A 19,716-nucleotide genomic window follows, 5' to 3' on the forward strand; every position below is an offset into this window, starting at 1 on the left:
TCATCACAGTGCAAGCCCAGAGGGACTGGAACATTTCTGCATCGGCTTTTCCCCAACAATTATAACAATCCCTTCCAGGTTCCCAATTGACTTGTGAAAAACTGTCAGGAATGTTGAAAATGAGGATTACATGACTAGAGCTGACCTTGGCATTGTGGCAGCAATGTTACATAGCAGCAGCACAGCAAAAAAAAAAGGGCTGAAGAAGTCAGGGGGTGGATAGGTAGGAGGTCAGTGGCTGTGGGTGGGTAGGAGGTAGTGGCTCGGGGCATCCCATTTTCACATACCACACTGCTCCACTGTCACTGCTGCCATGTGGAGCTCCAAGGGTCACGTAATCATCATTTGTAATCTCAGCCAGCTTCCAACAAGCAAAGTCAATGGGGAATGATACACTTGCTTAACAACTGCATGATTCACTTAACAACTGCACTGCAGTGATCCGCTTAACTGGCAAAAATCATAAAATGAGATGCAACTCACTTAACAACTGCCTTGCTAGCAACAGAATTTTGAACTCATTTACGATCCTAAGTTAAGGACTTACCTGTATAAACTTCGCATATGATGGTTAATGGTTTAATATGTTAAGCAAGCCTAGAAAATTGAATTAATTGATAAATTGTAATGTATTAATGACAGTATTTTAATTCTATTAATAAGAGTAGATATTGCACTTCTAGAAGAAACTCTGATTGCATAGGGAAAAAAGAATACAGACAGTAAAATAATTCAGAAAGCAAAAGTTGTAGAGAAGGAAAAACAATTGATATCTGATAAATTATTTACAATATATTAATTTATCAGTAATAATTCAACAATATGGAGAAATAAATTATATTTAAAATATGACTTAAACAGATATAGTCCAATAAGATTGCATATAGGCAATATTATTGTGTTATATGGTAGTACATTGGCTTTATTATATTTTTATTTTGATGCACAGATGGGACTTGTATTAAAGCAGACATAAAGTGAGATTTGGACATTAAGTGTGAAACCTACTGGGTCATGCTGGACAGCCTCTTAGAGTCCCTTTACTTCTATATTAAAAGCCACATAGACAGAGTTGGAGCTTGCAAAAGAAACAGGAAGCCAATGCCTAACCACAAGATGTCCCTATGTCAAAAGCCTATGTCAAAAGCCTATGTCAAAAGTCCAAGGTTCAATTAAAAGTTTGTTAATGACACATACTCCATAAACAAAAGGAGAAGTAAGACCCCATCTCCTTATAAGGCTTTCTCCTCAAGGTAACCACTAAGAAATGTGTTAAGTATTTTCGTGTTGCAATGCTTTTGAGAATGTATAAGAACACTTCGATAATGAAGGTTGTTCAGAACTTGCAATGCTAAGCCATGGGCTAGCTTTCTGAACCTGGCTGCCAAATAAACTTTTCCTGTATCCTGAGAAGTCTAAAGCCTGCCATTTTCTGCAACAGTATGGTCTTAGAATTGGTTCTTGTTGGAATATTTAAAAACTTTGCAAATAAATAAAGTAGCTTGTAGTGTAGTAGATTACACTTGTGTTATGGAACTTTTCTTTTTTAGTTTTTCTTGCACAGGAACATGTCATTCATGGCGCACAATTCTTACTGAGAGTTTTAAGGTACATTGATGAAAATTGCAATAGACCACTGGAAGAAAAATTAAGATTAATTTAATGAACCATTATTGTCATCTAGCTCTTGAGTTCAGTATTTTAACCCAAAGAAGTCTATAATAGCCATAAAGTTGATTGCTTTTTTATTGGTACCTTGATTTCATCATATTTTCTGCTTGCTCTTCTGCTGGGAGTTCAGGACTGCCTCTTATTACAGCCAGGCGCCAAATGCTGGAATGAAGAAATATTTATCTTGCAGGGCTGTTGTTTTTTCAGGCTTGACAACCAAAGTGAAATCTGAAATGCTAAATCCTGCTGTTCCCGGCATACCCTACTTTAGATAATTGTTGGTTGAAAGGATGAAATCATAGATAGAAGCCATTTATGACATTCTGAGCTTTGAGGAACAATGAAATGGGTCCAAGTCTGAATCTTTCCCAGAACTAGTAACCTCCCGATATTATCTCCCACGACATAATTATCTGTCAAGTTCAAGTAATACCCGTTCGTATCATCAGAAGAATATCGTTTGATATTCCTTGCCATTCGATGATTGCCCCTTGGAAATGGGTTGCGATTTGGATTATTCGCGGGGCTCTCTCCGAAGGTATCACTCAACGTCTTTAAACCGACCGCGTGAGCGAGATGTTGTTATCCAAGGGCTGACAATTGCTCGGCCACGCTTTCTTCACACGGCTAAATTGCGCAGTCTCGTCCGCTACGGGAGCATCGAGCCCACCGTCTGGTCTCTTTCTTCGGCATCCAGCAAGCGCACCAAAGAGCGCCGGCAGAGGGCAGCGCTGCTCCTTAACTGGGCGTGGAGGCTTCAGACACGTTGTTTCCCACGCAGCGCAACATCGCGACGCTCCCTCCATCTCGGCCTCCCTCGCGCTCGCTCATCTGCCAGACTCCTGTCTTTGCCCGGCGGCAGTGCAGCGGAGGCCGAGCGGGGCGCCAGCAGCTCTCCAGCAAAGTGGAGCCTCGAGTTGCGGGATGCCACTAACGCTGCTGCCGCTGGTGCTCTTGCTCCTTGCGCTGGATGCCTCCCGGGCGGCGCGTCCCCACGGCTGGCTGTACCGCGAGAGACGGAGCAGCCCGCGGGAGGAGGAGGAGGGCCTGCGGGATCGTGCCGCGGGAGCCCCGGAGGCGGCTTCCTTGTTTAGCACCTCTTTCGTCCTCAAAGGGGACGCGGCTCACAACCAAGCGATGGTGCATTGGACGGGCGACAATAGCAGCGTAAGTACTTAGTCGGTGCCACTCGCCTTGCGATCTGGGATTGCCCCTCGAGCTGCGGGCTTTCCTGCTTGTCGAGCGGAGTCCTCATGGCGCCCTCGCCGGCAGCGGGAAGGAGGAGGGGTAGTGACGTGCCACCTTTGGGTGAGGAAGGGAAGACCCTCTAAGGAACAAGAGGGGTCGCACGGACGCCTTTCGGAAGCTTAGCGAAGGCTTTTCTTAGTCTCAAGCTATCTCCATCCTCAACTGGTCAGACTTACCTCAAGGCTTCCAATCCGGGCAAAGAAAGCCTGACATGTAGATAAGCGAACGGCACTCACGTTTTCTTGGGTTTTGCGTGCTCCGGTTTATTAAGCCCTACAAATGCCGTTGCTTCCGAATTGGTTGGAATAAGTTAGTATCTCTGACGGGGCCTGCTCCAAACACCGGCTCTAGCAAAACAATGAGATTTCCTCTGCTCCCTCCCCAACTGTTAACAGACAAGAAGCCCATTTTTTCATATCAATTTCATGATCTCTTCATGTCAATGGAAGTATATTTGGCCATTTAAATCTCTCTCAAGTAAGATATTTTTTATCCCCCATGTAACTCTAGGAACACAATTTTGCCCTCTTCTGGATCGTGTTAGTAGGGGAAATCTTCCTCTTTTACACTTAGAAATGCCTGTTTGTCCTAGATTTCCATGTTACAGCACCACATTGGGAGTCCTCCAGTCCCCACCCCACCCCCTCCATTTGATGGTTACAAATGGACATGTGTATGCACACAAAGACACCCAAGCTTTCTCTTGGCAATGTAAGAATGGAACCACATTTTGAGATCCTCTAGGTCTAGGATATCCCATTTGGATGAGAGGTGTGCTGATACTCATGAAAATTAGAATTCAGTTCCCATCCTATTTCATTTTATGATAGTTTTTGAAGAACATGATTTCAGAGGCAAAAATATTAGTTTTTAAACCAGAAAGATCTCCAGAAATGCCAACACCAATTAAAACCCAGCTGACCAAAAACAATGTGTCTTAAAATTGAGGCAGTTATTTCATAATTTGGAGGCATTCTGTGTTGGTTATTTCATTTTTTGTGCTTTTACAGATTAATAACATCGTTTTAGACAAGATTTTTTGGGGGGGCAACTGCCACAACTAATTCATTCAAATTTTGTGGAATCACTGCACATTGTCATGTAAAAGCAGACAGCAGCTGTTTTTTAAAAAAAATAAAAATTAAAGACTATTTCATCTTTTATATAAAGATGGAATGATAACGTAATTTCCATATCTGCAGATATATTGAGTTGAGCATTGGTGCTCTTTTTTCCCCCAAAAAGAGGTTGGATGTGCTCATTGATTCATAAAGCAACTCAAATACCCAATCACAAATATACATTCAGTACATTCTTTGTAATTAGTTACTTTATATTTGGTGTATTTTATAACTTTTTAAAAATAGCAACCAAATATTTCTCTGGATATTTAAAAGACATGTTTAAATAATATGGTTTTAAATTTAAAACAAATTATATATAAAAGAAAAATTAAGAAAAAGTAGGAAAATCTGCCACAAAAACATATCTTTATTATATGTTAATTCTTTTCTGAAGAAGCCAATTGAAGATCTCCACTTCTCCTTTCTCTCCCTGATTTCCTGAAAAACCAGATTTCACCCTCTAACCAGTGGTGGGATTCATATAATTTACCAATCAGTTCTCTACCCTAATGTCCAGCTGGGTAGGTGGGGCTCTGGGGTCATGTGATCATGTGGGCGTGGCCAGGCCAATGTCACTCAGGTCGATGGGCACTTCGCCTTAGTTGTTACAATGGTAATAAGGGTTAACTGGAGAGGCAGTTTCTGTAAGCAGGGCAATAAAGATTAGGCTAGAAACAACACCAGAATGTTTCCTTCCTGCCTTCCTTACAGGATTAGCCCTGTAAAGTGGGGAAAAAACAAAAAATTTCTTCCAACAACCAGTTCTCCGAATTGCTTAGAAAGTTACCAACCGGTTCTCCCGTATAGGTGCGAACTGGCTGAATCCCACCAGTGCCTCTAACATTGATCTTTGTTGCTTTGTGCCATTAATGGTTATTGCTCTATTGCCCTCTGCAGCAGTTTCCATGTAGGGGTTTGAATTATATTTTGTTGGTATTTCTATTACAGCCAAGACCTCAGTCCTTTCCAGTTCAGCTCTGTTGTGGGTATGGGGCAGGAACTGGTATCATCAACCTGACTGATCTTTTCTTTCATTTGTCCTACTTCACCAATCTCTTCCTTTCCTTTGGGACTTATTTAAAGATATTGGCAGTTTTCACTTTCACCCTACTCAATTTCCTCTCTCTCCTCTTCTCACTTCTCATTATCCTGCAGTAATATAATTAACATCAACACTGATTAAGTTGACTAAATTAAACATTTAACCAGAGTGCTGCTAAAAATAAACATCTGTCTGAAAGTTCATATGCATTTCTAAATCCAAATGCTGGCTTTCCTGAGTGATGGGCAGTTATGAGACAGAGTTGTGGAATTATTGCAGGGTTTCATAAGCTACATCTCAGTCTTGGGAGGAAAAAATGGTTCCACCACAAAACCGCGTTCGACTAAAGGGCGCTCGACGAAACCGCGTAGCTGATGTCATCACAGGGCGACAACAGCGCGGAGACAGAAGCACACTGTAAACGCTAAACCTAAAATTAACACCTAAACCTAACCCCCCTAAACCTAATCCTAAACCTAACCCTAAACCTAACCCTTAACCTAACCCTAAACCTAAACCTAACCCTAAACCTAACCTTAAACCTAACCCTTAACCTAACCCTTAACCTAACCCTAAACCTAACCCTTAACCTAACCCTAAACCTAACCCTAACCCTTAACCTAATCCTAAACCTAACCCTATAGCTAACGCTAAACCTAACCCTTACCTTAAGTTGAATCGGCTTGCTTTCAAAGCACTATTTAAAGCGCCCTTCTTTCTCTGCGCTCGCTCTTGTCGCCCTGTTGATGACATCAGCGACGCGCTTTAATCGGGCGCGCTTTAGTCGAGCGCGGTTTTGTCGTGCCATGGGAAAAAATGCCATCAAGCATCAAATTTGGCCAGTACAAAACAGAAACTATAGATTCATGCTGTAGAACTAAATTTTAATTGAGACATTAGAACCCGTAATATGTGAAACTCTGATAAGGCATGACCCAAAAGGGTTGTGTCTGTTTTCCTTCAAAAGAACAGAACTAATTTTGGAAAATGAATATGTATGTCCTCAGTTCCTTTGGAATGGAACAATAAAGATCCATAATGATTAATTCAGCAAAGCCTATATTTAGAGAAAATATAAATCTGGTTCAGGGACAGATCAACAGGACAATTGCTTTCCAGTACTGAGCTAGATATTCATCTTTAAAGTTCTCTTAGAAAAAAAAAATCAGTGGCATGACCCTGCTGAAGTCCCCAGTGTAATACAGTAGTTGATTTGAGCACATATTTATGTGGTTTCAAGAAGACCTCAAGACTGTCTTGGAGGAAAGGAGCAGTGAAAAAAATGAAAGTTTCTCTGTACATTGAAAGATCAACATCTGTCAATTTTCCAGATATCGTGAAGGTCAAATTATGCTCGACCCCCTACTTTCAAGCTTGAACATATTGGGTTTTTTTGTTACTGTGAAAGGGAAAAGGACACAACATGGCTAAGGCCAATGTTTTCTATTTTGGAGACTAAGGACAATATCTTCTATGTCTTCTTTTTTGTTTGTTTGTTAGTTTTCTTAAATTATGTTGCTTCATGTTTACTTCACAATTATGGGAAAACATGGCAGAAAATCACCACATTGATTTTTAGTAGCCTCAGCAATGTAATAATAGAAGCTCCGGGAGCTGCAAGAAAGGGCATCTGGAATTTGCAGATGACTCCCTCTTGGTCATACAATTAGTCTACTATATGATTAGCACGATTCACATTAGCTCCAGTGTCAATTTGTTTTAGTTCAAATGAATATCTATTGAGTGAATGAAAACTCGAAAGTCATTTTAATGCTGTTAAACTGGAGAGATTAAAAAAGCATTCTAAATCTACAATCTCTGCTTCAAATCCCACTGCTTTTAATCCAAATTAGTGTAAAATTAGTACGTGTATAAAGATTTCAGCTAAAAATCCCCCAATATTCACAATGAAAATACACAGGAAATACACAGGAAATTGAACGATCAACATCTGTCAATTTTCCAGGTATTGTGAAGCTCAAATTATGCTCGACCCCTACTTTTTCTTGCTTTTGAAATCTCTTTCATTCTGCTGGATGTAGAGCTGAAAGGGTAGACAGCTAGTCTTAAAAACAGGGTGGGGGCATTAAGTAAAACTTGTTACCAAGCAGAACATAGCCAAAGAGCTAATTTGGGAAAAACTTCATTGAGAACAAGTGAGCAGTACGAGCAGCTTGCCTCGCCTCCCATCTCTGTCCCTTGGTAGGTGGCTTGAATAAGGAACACAAACAATTCAGAGATAAACCTTAGGTTCTGCTTCAGCTATTATATGAAACTACATTGTGAACATACCACATTCTCTAAGCCAAGAATTCAAAGGAGGTTTTGCCAGGAAAAAAACCCCTCAATTTTATTTATGGAATGAGTTCCGATATAAAAAACAGACAAACAGCATGATGGTTTAGCATTATGTGAGAATGCATCTAAAGACTAGAAGTTTAATTATAGTTTACTTATAATGTTAATTTTTTTAAAATCTGTGTTTTATCTGTTCATTTAAACTGTAAGCCTATGTGCACTTTGCAAGAAATAAGTCCATTTAATTTCATAATTCTAAGTAATAGCTGCATCAATTTGTCTGTTTGGCAGTAAGCCTCTTTGATAACTCTTTGACCACAAAAAGGTAAAGAAGAAATGTTCCTCTTTTTAAAAAGCAGTGATAACAATGGATAACTTAATAATTCTTAGAATTTAAGTCTATAAATTCATGTGTTTTATTGCATGTTAATATGCATAATTTAAGTATGTATCTTTGTATATGTATAGTATAATTTTCTTTTTGTATGTTTTTTTTTAGGTAATTCTGATCCTTACCAAATATTATCACACTGATATGGGCAAAGTGTTGGAGAGTTCTTTGTGGAGGTATGTTTGTTACTTATATCCTAGTTTTCCTAGAAATCAAAGAAAAACAATTTCAAGCTTGAACATATTGGGTTTTTTTGTTACTGTGAAAGGGAAAAGGACACAACATGGCTAAGGCCAATGTTTTCTATTTTGGAGACTAAGGACAATATCTTCTATGTCTTCTTTTTTGTTTGTTTGTTAGTTTTCTTAAATTATGTTGCTTCATGTTTACTTCACAATTATGGGAAAACATGGCAGAAAATCACCACATTGATTTTTAGTAGCCTCACTCAGCAATGTAATAATAGAAGCTCCGGGAGCTGCAAGAAAGGGCATCTGGAATTTGCAGATGACCCCCTCTTGGTCATACAATTAGTCTACTATATGATTAGCACGATTCACATTAGCTCCAGTGTCAATTTGTTTTAGTTCAAATGAATATCTATAGAGTGAATGAAAACTCGAAAGTCATTTTAATGCTGTTAAACTGGAGAGATTAAAAAAGCATTCTAAATCTACAATCTCTGCTTCAAATCCCACTGCTTTTAATCCAAATTAGTGTAAAATTAGTACGTGTATAAAGATTTCAGCTAAAAATCCCCCAAAATTCACAATGAAAATAGACAGGAAATTAGAAATTAGGGGGAGGCAAACTTATAAGGCCAGGACCGGACTACCATGTTCTAGGTCTATTATAGTATTGTAATGAATAAAAAAAGGTTTGCCCACATGCTGAGTTTCTAATTTTAATTGTGACATCATTGAGTACAGAATTAGAATAGGATTTGCTTCTGCTGCCTTTGTGCTAAAAATGTTTACCAAGGGATAAATGCTACATAGTACATTTTTAAAATAAAGGTGTGAGGAAACAAGAGCATGATTATCTGTAAGACTGGTAAGTTAAATCTGTTTCGTTTTTACTATATTCTATCTTCTTCCAATGGTATAAAACTAACCACAGAACAATAGCATCAGATGGAATAGTCTACCTTTCATAGAAATAGAAATCCATGGTTAGATGATTACTTGAAACAGGAAATTTAACATTAAAGCATGCGTTAAAGTGAGCTACGTATAATTAATTAGTTTTCTAGTTAGCAATACCAATGAGAAACAATACTGAATTGGATGTCACTAAGAAATACCGTATTTATCAGCGTATAACACGCAGTTTTAAAACTAAAATTTGAAGCTTAAACCCTGCCTGCGTGTTATACGCCGATACTGCGTGTTATACGCCGGGTCCACTGTTCCCTCTAAGGTGCGCGGCCGCGCGGCCACGCACATGGCAAGAAACCCCCGCGCAGAGGTTTCTAACTCCCGCGCAGAGGTTTCTTTCAAAGCAAATGTGGGGAAGTCCTTTGCAGGCAGCTAGAACTGGCTGCCTGCAAAGGACCTTCCCAAACTTGTTTCAGCGGCAGCTCTCAGCCTGGCGGCAGCGTCACACAAACTGTGGAAGGAGGGGGAGGAGGAGGGAACCAAAGAGAGCTTTTACCGAGTCTGCGCCCCACAGCCAGGACCGTCCTGGCGCCTCCAGCCGCGTTTCTTCCTGCAAAGCCCTTCGGGCAACCCGAGAGTTCCGCTTGACGCCAGAAGGGCTTTGCAGGAAGAAACGCCGCGTTTCTTCCTGCAAAGCCCTTCTGGCGTCAAGCGGAACTCTCGGGTTGCCCGAAGGGCTTTGCAGGAAGAAACGCGGCTGGAGGCGCCAGGACGGTCCTGGCTGTGGGGCGCAGACTCGGTAAAAGCTCTCTTTGGTTCCCTCCTCCTCCCCCTCCTTCCACAGTCTGTTCCGCTTGACGCCAGAACTCCACAAGAGTTCCGCTTGACGCCAGAAGGGCTTTGCAGGAAGAAACGCGGTTTGAGGCGCAAGGACGGTCCTGGCTGTGGGGCGCAGACCCGGTAAAAGCCTCTCTTTGGTTCCCTTCTCCTCCTCCTCCTCCTCCTCCTCCTCCTTTCTGGAGCCCCTTCCTCAAAGATTTGGTACCAAAGCAATGGCGGTGAGGAAGTTGTGTCTTTTGGATTTTGCACTGTTGTCTTTTTAATGGTTCTCAGACTGGTTGAACCTTTAGCAGCTGGGGTGATATTCTTTACTGTTAAGGTTACAATTGGATGTGTTGGACAAATCTTAAAAGATGAAACTTTTATTAAAACGTTTGACTTAACTAAAAACGTCTTCCTTTTTCTTCTTCTTCTTAAATATGATTTATTTATTTATTTTTACTTCAGAAGTTTGATGACCGTTGTACAAACTAATCCAACCTAAATGTAGAGGAGGAGAAGAAGGGGGGGGATTTAAAAAGAGCAGAGGAAAAAGAAAAGAAAGCATGAAGAAAACATAAAGAAAGGGATGGGAGGGAGGGAAGGAAGGCACTTTATGTTGAAACAGAAAATATTATATAAGGAAGAAAATGGAAATAACTTTTTGCTCAAAGAGGTGTTTTTTCATTTCATATTTGCCTTTTAAGAGGAGTTAATGTTATAATTCATGTTCTAATGTTATAAATTTTAATCCAACATTAAGTTCCGAGCTTCCAAGTCATTTATTTTTAATGAAAAAAAATTTTACTCAAATTTTTGTGTTAAAATGGGGGATGCGTGTTATACGCCGGTGCGTGTTATACGCCGATAAATACGGTAATAATATCTATTAGCTCAGATGACTTGCCACTAACATCAGTGGAAAATAGGACTGGAAAGCTAGATGGGCTGCAAAGTAAGACTGGCAAGGATTGTGTGATTATTTTCCTCCAAGTATTTGTACCATATGTGTCATTATTTACGCCTAAGCTTGTATGTGATTGTGTGCTGATGAAGAAGAGGATAAAAGAACACAAGGTACAACATGCAACTTGCCAGTATTCCCCCCCAAGAACTCCCCAAATGTGGGTGGGCAAATTTCGATATTGTTTGGAGATTTTGAAAGATGCTCAATGCTGTCCATGCTGCTGCATTCTTGACCAACAGGAGCTTCCAAATGGTCTTCAAGGAACCTTATGTAGAATGCATTACAATAATTCTTCCGTGAGGTGATTAAGGCATGTTTCCAAATGAGCTCCTAATCCAGGAAAGAGAACAACTGGTGCAGTAGATGTGCTTGCACCAAGACCATCTTGACTATAACTGCCACCTGCTTTTTGAGTAGGAGTTGTAAGTCCACTATGACCACCAGGTTGTACATCAGTCTTAAGTGGTGCAATCCTATTGAAGTCCAATCCTATCCATGAACAAAGATGGAAGATCCCCAGTCTTGTCAGGATTGAGCCTGTGTCTCTTCTTCATTCAGATTCCGATACGCTAGACCAATGGTAGTCAACCTGGTCCCTACCGCCCACTAGTGGGCGTTCCAGCTTTCATGGTGGGCGGTATGGGTTTTGTCCGATACTGAAGCACTTTCCTTTTTTAAAATTTAATTGACTTTTTAAAACATTTCATAGCATTATTTAAAAACATTTTCATTAGGTTTCCATAAAATCCCCATTACTGTAGAAACGGTGGGTGGTTAGAAAATTTTATTACTAACAGAGATACAAAAGTGGGTGGTAGGTATAAAAAGGTTGACTACCCCTGTGTTAGACAGTACTTTGACAGTACTGCACTGTCTAGGGATGAAATGTATCATCACATATTGGTGATACTGGATCCTCAACTTACTAATGACTTCACTCGGAGGTTTCATGTAGATATTAAACAAGGTGTGTGTGTGTGTGTGTGTGTCTATTATGAGTTAATTCATAACTAAAGGATTCTAGACTTGATCTTTGCCATCCTGTCAACACCAATGGAGACCAACTGCTGAGAAAAATGTTGAGATATATGTTGTTGAGTAGAAAACAGCTTTCACATGTAAATATTTAGTTAAACCAGTAACATAGTCTTCTTTTTCAGCAACGTATGCATTTGCGTAGGAGGTAGCTTAAATTCAAATGCTGTTGTATATAAAATAAAAAAGCAGTAGTGTGATAATTCCAACATAAGATAGCTTCTTAATGAACAATATATAACAAGGAAAACTGTCAAACAAAAATTGAACAAATTACCCGGCGTTTCAGTGGGTAACCGTGAGAGATGGAAGGGAGGGGAGCTGGTGTGATAGGGACTACAATGAAGTGGCAATTTCCCAGGAAGATTGAGCACAATGCAGAAAGGAGCAAGGGAGAGAAGAGGCAACACAAAAGAAGAGACTTAGAATAGCCACTCCACAGAATTTCCCAGGGTGTATCTATTGGGATGAGAATAGTAAGGATTCTGTCTGTTGTGTATAAGCAAATAAACTGAATTCTTGCTGGCAATTCTATGTCATTCTTGGGCTTAGAGTGACAGTAACTAAAATAACAATGCTTTACAAACAATGCTTTACAAACAATAGTTTGTATAGTATTTAAGACATCAGACTAGAAACCAGGAGGCCATGAGTTCTAGTTTCACCCTAAATATAAAGATACCCTGGTGACCTTGGGTTAGCAACTGTTAGCCTTAGGAAGGAGGCAGTGGGAAACAATCTCTGAAAAATATTGCCAAGAAAACTGCAGAGACTAATCCAAACAGTTATCAGGAGTCAAGACTCACCTGAAAGTGCCAAAAATAAATAAATAACCAAAATATGGAGCACATTGCTTTTATATCTTACATCTTATTTGCTTAAATTTCAGCCTAACTGAAAAAACGTTGACCAGAAATTCAAAGAGCTGAGAAAAATTAAACCAATTTTATTGTTTTTCATGCATTTTTAATTAGAAAAATGAAAAATATAAAATATTTTGTTTTAGAATTGTGAATAATTTTTTTCAGACAAAGCATTCTTCTATTGGAACTCTTTATTTAAACTGAACTTTGTTCCTAAAAACAAGGGGGAATGTTTCTAAATGCAGGATAGAAAGGTTGGTAACAATATTTGAACTGAGGAAAAAAGCAATTTTGCCATATTTCTCTGGCGCAAGAGAAGGAGGAGGATCCAGTGTGTTCTGTACTTATAGGTGCTCTTATTTACTTTTGTCAATATTGATAAATATCAGACCAGGGCTTGTTTTGAGGGTAGGTTGTCTTTTCGGAGAAACATTGGAAAGCAAGCATAATACTTTACTGAAATATGTCGACTTTGCTGTAGTTACTAAAATAATATATTTTAACAAGCCTTACATGTTGCGGTTGAATTCTTGGTGATCTGTTATTTTTTGCAAAATTATCCCTCTATTCATATTTTTGAACTTTATAATGCAAACACAGTAATTTTGTGAGAAAACCAAGTTATAGTTCACACCACTGATGGAGACAGATGGAGATTTCCTCATGTCCTGATTAGTTTCTCCTGCCTTCCCAAGATAAAGCCAGCACTCTCTCTCTCCTAGGAATTTGGAAAGCTTTGAAAACCTGGCTTGGTCCCAGATCAGTTCCCAAAGACAAGAGGACTCCCTCTGGCTTCTGGGACTGTCTGTCAATGCCATATGTTGCAAACGTTCTGTGCAAAAATCCAGTTTGGATTTCAGGACAGAATCATTTTTAGCCAGTCCTATTGACTTTCTCGGGAAGCTGGCTGGGAAGATTACAAACGACAGTGACATAATTGTGAGCACCCAAATCTCAATCCTGTGAGGCTACAACGGCTGTAACTGTAGGCATGGGTTGTTCAGCACTCCTGTAATTCTGAGCAGTCGCTCAACAATCCTTTGTTAAGGGCTGCCTGTAGTTTATTGTATAAACTCAGCTAGTGTGATTTGTTATCACCGTTTGTACTTTACTGTATCATATTTACCTGAACAAAATTTTAATCAAGAAACCATTATTACCCAAAATATGGCTTAGTATGTTATGTGAACACAGTCAAAATTTGGTAATCCTTAATCTGAAACTGATCTCAGAAAACATGAAGAGGTTTTGGTTTTGATCTCCAAGACCGAAGTTAGTTGGACCAGATTCTTTTGTTGTTGTTGTTGCCCTTCATATAGAATAATCTTTTTCAAGATATTTTGAGACAGTTCCTATTTATGTGTCAAAGTGGTGTGCTATATATTTTTAAACATGATATTTTAGGTAGTTCATTACTGAAGATCTTATTTACCCGTAGTTGGCTTTATTTGTTAAACCCTAGTTATTATTTTAATATATGCTTTAATGTATTTTTTAAAATAGTTTGTAGAAAATCTTGTGTAGTTTACACTATGTAGTAAGCTGAAAATGGAAACTAATTCATGAAGTACAGCTGGGGTTGTTTCAGATTTCACTGTATATGCTAGTGGGTTCAGATGTGTTACAGTAACAGTGCTTTGTTAGTTGTGTATGCCTCACTATCCCACACATCCTATTTTGCAGTTGGGAGTTTCAAGTGCTTTTGTTATTTTCTGTCTTTAAAACCAAAACACAGAGCAGCACAAGAGAAGCGAAAGAGGAACACATAATGTGATTCAAAAGCCACAGGAAGAAATTAAATCTCGGCTGCTTTGAAAGAGGGATGCTTCTCCGCAGGAAATGAAAGAAGCTTTACTTGTAAGAATAGAAAATTGAGATGGGTTGCTAGGAAACTAATAAATTAATTGAACGATAGATTCAGAGGGAAAATTGAACAGTTGAAACCTATTGTTACTGTCACATTCATTTCTATTTTTGGGTAACCCCTTTAGTACAGCCAGCAAAAGGTTACTAAAGAATAAGCGAGTTTTGGAATTCTCCTGAACTCTTCAGCATGCAAGATGGGAGGGGGAGAAGCTGAGAGAAAAATGGATGTTTTCGTCATTAGCTCTGTAGTTCAGTGTTGGTTCCAAAATGAAAGTTGTGGATTGAATGTATAGGCAATGATGCCGCAACCTGAAAACAGAGAATATAGTGGTTGTTGTTATTTGAGGGGCTCTAATACCTTTCAGAGGCATAGCCCCATAATAAGGGAAGGTCTTGTTAAATTGGGTTCTAGGGGTTCATTTGAAAGCACTTGTTTTACCACCCCCCTGCTACACATATAGCTGCAAAGCTGCTTACTATTGCTGTGAACTTGGCTATGATATTGGTTCTGGGAGAGTTAATTTTGCCTCAGTTTGATGCAGAATCTAATGTTCATGATCACCAGGCAAGCATGGACCTCACCCAGGTTATTGTGGGATGGACACAATATCAGCATTCCAAGTATCATGTAGAATTAAATCAGGGACCAAGGCAAATCTATCCTTAAAGTTCCAATTTAATAAAGCAGACATCTTAGGCACGTCTGTGTTAATCCCAATACTGGAGATGACATCAGTTAAAAGTTCATGATCTTGTCCCCCATACCCACAATCCATCACATGGTCCAATCTTCTTCTTCCACGCTGGCACCCACACCCAGCTGCTTCCGGTCAGATGTACTGGTGCGGAGACAAAGGATGACCTTGGCTTCTAGTAAAGAATGAAAACAATGCATTCCACAATCTCACTCCTGTCTATTCCCCCCTCCCATCAACTATACTAATGAAACAGCATAATGAAATAAGAGAAAGTGTGGCAGGCCAAAATTCTAAAAGGAATATAAATGCAGGCCTGACACACTTATCACTGGTCACATGTTGTCTCAGGGCAACTGCAGTGTTATCTGGTGATGCGGGACATCTATCCTATCTTATAGTCAGATCACTTTCTGATTTCCTTGGAGCTGTTTAGTACTGCACGCAAACACATACACATACACACACACACACTCTGTAAGTGTGCCTCATCAATTGGTTTCAAGGGTTCCAGATAGTGTTTGGGGAGTTTCCTTAGGCTCTGAAATGACAGTAGCCTTTGGTACAATTGTATCTGAGCATCCTCCTCTGTTTGTTAATCCTAGAGGTTCTCTGAGGAGCTATACGAGATGGTGGCAGAATAAAAGTTTCAGTTCTTTGGAGGAAGATAAAGTGTGAGTCTCATTAAATCTATGTTCAAGCCTACACTAAGACCAATAATGTATTATAAAAATAGCAAAACATTTTTTTTAGTTCCTCTTTCATCCAAATATTGCTGACTGCTGGCCCTTTTAGACTTACTTGGACATTTTTAGAGAAAAAGCAGCATGAAGAATATCTTAAGAACCATTTGATGGCATTCTAGGCATCTGGCACTTCAATTTATTTGAGATGGACCTGACTAGTCAAGAGTCCATCTCAAATAGTTTGAAACTGAGTTGTGGCTGGGCAGGATCTTTTCTTGCCATTTAAGCAGAGTTTGAGCCTGTGAACCTCAAGAAATTAAATGGGATTCTTGAGTTTGTTAGTAAGGTTATCTACATATGTATTGTGTCTGTGTCAGTCCTGATTTATTAAAGTTGCCTGGGAAATGACATGCAGTTGGTGATAGCTGTGGCCAGGGGTCCCTTTGTATGGATCCATCTTACAGTATGTGGCAACTACATCCTTTCCTGGACCAGGAAGTAACTCATGGTTACCCATGCCTTAGTCATTTTGTGATTGAATTATTGCAGCACACACTACTTAGGACTGAACTTGAAGATCACTTTGAAGGCATCGGACCTGGGTACCTGAGAGACCGCCTCCTGCCGATTACCTCTCTCAGACCAATTAGATCGCACAGGTTGGGTCTCCTCCGGATTCCATCTGCCAGCCAATGTCGGCTGGCGACTCCCCGTGGGAGAGCCTTCTCTGTGCAGCTCCGGCCCTCTGGAACGAGCTCCCTGTTGAGATCTGGACCCTTACTACCCTCCTGGCCTTCTGCAAAGCCACCAAGTCCTGGCTGTTCCAGCAGGCTGGGGGAGCTGAGAAGCATCTACCTCCACGGAAATTGTGAATGTTGGTTTTGTTTTTAATATGTTGTCTTTGTCTCGTTCCCCCCTTTCCCTTGTCTTTTGTGAGCCGCCCGGAGTCCTCCAGGAGTGGGCGGCATACAAGACAAATAAATAAATAATAATAAAAGTTATAGCTGATCAAGAATGCAGGGACATTAATGGTAATGGTCCCACTTCAGTTCACTCAGAAACACCTCTGCTCCATGAATTGTATTGCTTCTGGCTAGAAGTACTGGTCATCAACTATAAACCCCATTCATGATTCAGGGCCTGTTGACTTCCTTTCTCCAGTTATGTATCCTTGTGTTATATAGATTTAGTAGGGTGTGCATATTCAATATCCCATTGTTAACATTATATCATTTTGTAGTACCTTGGAAGTACTTCTTTTTTATGCCTACGCCTGCCCTGTGAGGTAGTATCTTTTACTCAAATCCACCCAGCTCTGACCCTGTTGTTAAGAAAAGACTATAAAACATAGTTTTGCATCATGCCTTGGGGTATGACTCTTGGGAGTTCTCACTGGAGTTGGTTCTTTATTCCTTGGTTTTTAGTAATATATTTAGGTTTTCTACAAATGTATTAATATTTCCACAAACTAAAAAAATACCCAGAGTTGCTTGGACAATTGAGGAGGTTGATGAATCAGATAGATACAATAGATAGCTAGATAGCTGGCTAGGTGGCTAGATAGGTAGGTAGGTAGGTAGGTAGGTAGGTAGGTAGGTAGGTAGGTAGGTAGATAGATAGATAGATAGATAGATAGATAGATAGATAGATAGATAGATAGATAGATAGATAGATAGATAGATAGATAGATAGATAGATAGATCTAATGGCTTTTTATATTTTCACTGAACTGGGGAAGGCAACTATTTTCTTTATTCCTTAATACTATGTAACCTTGTCCAGGAGATGTGAGGAAACAGTTGAACCATTCTTCCAAATATTTCACAGAAATCTGATAAATATCTTACATGAATGTTTTAAACAGGCTTCTGGCAGACATTTCTTAAAATAGATTATTAGAGCAATTTGTAGAAAATTTCAGGCACACTAATTGTTCAGCATTCATATCTAGAATTTCTTAACTGCTTTTGAATCGTCACACAGCCTAAAATCTAACACTATTTCAGCCACCTGTCATTTTCTAGTTAATTAAAAACTACATCTCAACCTACTTTTAAAAGAAAAACAATTCACCCATTATTGCACAAAAAGGCAAATTCCAATAGTATGTATATACAGCATGTATTTCAGAGAAATACAAAATCATATTTTAGAAATTAAACTTTGGAAATTAAAAACAGAGTGTAAATAATATTTAAGAGGAAGGAAAATTCTATAAATGGCAAAAAGTACCAGAAGTGGCCTGGACAAGAGATGAAACTACGTGAGACAGTAACCAGGAGTTTGAAGGAAATAGGAAAAAAAATTCTTATAACTTTTAAAAGGTTTCCACAGCTTTCACTTTTCCTGGATCCATTTCTATCCCCTCGTTGGAGATGCGATAACCCAGGTAATCTAGTGAGGTTTTGTGGAACTCACACTTCAACAACTTTGCGTATAGTTTGTCGGCTAGAAGTTTTTCCAGGACTTGCCCTACCAGCTTCAGGTGTTCTTCCAGGGTTTCAAAGAAGATCAAGATGTCATCAAGATAAATGAGCACTCCATGGTACAGGTGCTCATGTAGCACCTCATTTATGTACTGCATGAAGACTGCAGGGGCCATTGTAGCCCAAATGGCATAACTTTGAATTGAAAACTGCCAAGGGAGCAGTTAAAAGCAATCTTCCATTCATCTCCCTCTCTGATACGTATGTGATAATACTCCTCTCTCAGTCCAGCTTGGTGAACACCTTGCCTTTAACCAAGTGATTCAACATATCTTTCATGAGAGGGGAAGGGTAGGTGTTCTTTATGCATACAGCATCCAAACCCCTCAAATCAATACAGAGATGAACCTTGCCATCTTTCTTCTCTTTGAAGAGCACGTGGGCTGCTACTTCCGACTTAGTTGGTTCAATGAAGCCCCGCTTCAGATTGATGTCAATGTACTTCTGCAATTCTACCATCTCTTTGGGAGTCAGGGAGCACATTTTTGGCTTTGGTAGGGTAGCCCCAGGTATTAATTCTATTGTGCAATTGGTGGGCCAATGAGGGGAAAGATAGTTGCAGTCTTCTTCACTGAAAACCCCTGCCAAGTCCCAGTAATCTTTTGATACTTTCTGGATCCCTGGGGTTTTTGCATCTGCTGCAGGGGCTGCCAACTCTGGGTGGTCTGGTTTATTGGGTTCGATCGTCCCAGGGTGGCCCTCTGGTTTCACTGGTGGTAACAGCCTAAAGCCAATAGTCAATTTCAGAATGCCGTCCTCCCACTTCATTGTAGGTGCCCACTTGTCCAACGATGCAAGTCCCAAGATAATTGATTCTTGCATTTTGGGAGCCACGATAAACATGAGGAACTCATAGTGGCAACCTATCTGTAACCTTACCAATTCAGTAATTAGCGTGGCTGGGGTCCTCCCAATTAGTGTTTCATCTACCTACTCAAACCAAATGGGATTGGCTAGGAGTCTTGTGCGTATGCCTAACTGCTCTACAGTAAGCATGCTGATTAAACATCGGGTGCAGCCAGTGTCCACAATTACCCCAACTTCCCCTTCTACTCCCGTTTCAGGGACTTGCAGTTTGTCTTTAATGGTAAAGAGGCAGATGGGGGCACTTACCGTTGGGCCGTCTTCACTATTCTCCTCCTCCAAGGTGGGAATGGTCTCCCCAGTGGTCAGACTCTTCATCTCCTTAGGGTGGGGATCAGGCTTCTTGGGTTGTTGGACCAGACAACCTCTTTCTGGTGGTTTTCAGGGCCTTTTCTTTGCCGTGCTGGCAGGTGGTGCATGTGCTTGTTGGACTGTGGCTGGAGCCAGGCACTCTGACACTCTGTGGCCAGGTTGACCTCACCAGTAGCATCTTATTCCCCCTCTTTAGGAGGGGGGAGGCTTCTCAGCTTTCTTTGTCTGCGTTCTAGCAGACAAAGGCCTTCT

At 40.1% G+C, this 19,716-nt stretch overlaps 1 protein-coding gene across 2 annotated transcripts in view; it reads left to right on the forward strand.

Moving 5' to 3' along the window:
- Positions 1 to 2,488: 2,488 nt before the first annotated feature.
- SORCS2 (sortilin related VPS10 domain containing receptor 2) overlaps positions 2,489 to 19,716 on the forward strand; it is a 122,327-nt gene continuing 105,099 nt past the window's right edge. The window contains exons 1-2 of one of the 2 annotated variants that reach the window (XM_087721882.1): positions 2,489 to 2,838; positions 7,883 to 7,950. In XM_087721882.1, the coding sequence (XP_087578008.1) occupies positions 2,596 to 2,838; positions 7,883 to 7,950 (311 nt within the window). In that variant the 5' untranslated portion in view covers positions 2,489 to 2,595. The remainder of the gene's footprint in view (positions 2,839 to 7,882; positions 7,951 to 19,716) is intronic. The other variant, XM_087721881.1, reaches the window with a different exon arrangement.

This window comes from Thamnophis sirtalis, unplaced genomic scaffold (assembly GCF_051295495.1).
Source record: "Thamnophis sirtalis isolate CommonGarterSnake01/CBP01778 unplaced genomic scaffold, rThaSir2_p1.2 scaffold_8, whole genome shotgun sequence".
Taxonomy (NCBI): domain Eukaryota; kingdom Metazoa; phylum Chordata; class Lepidosauria; order Squamata; family Natricidae; genus Thamnophis; species Thamnophis sirtalis.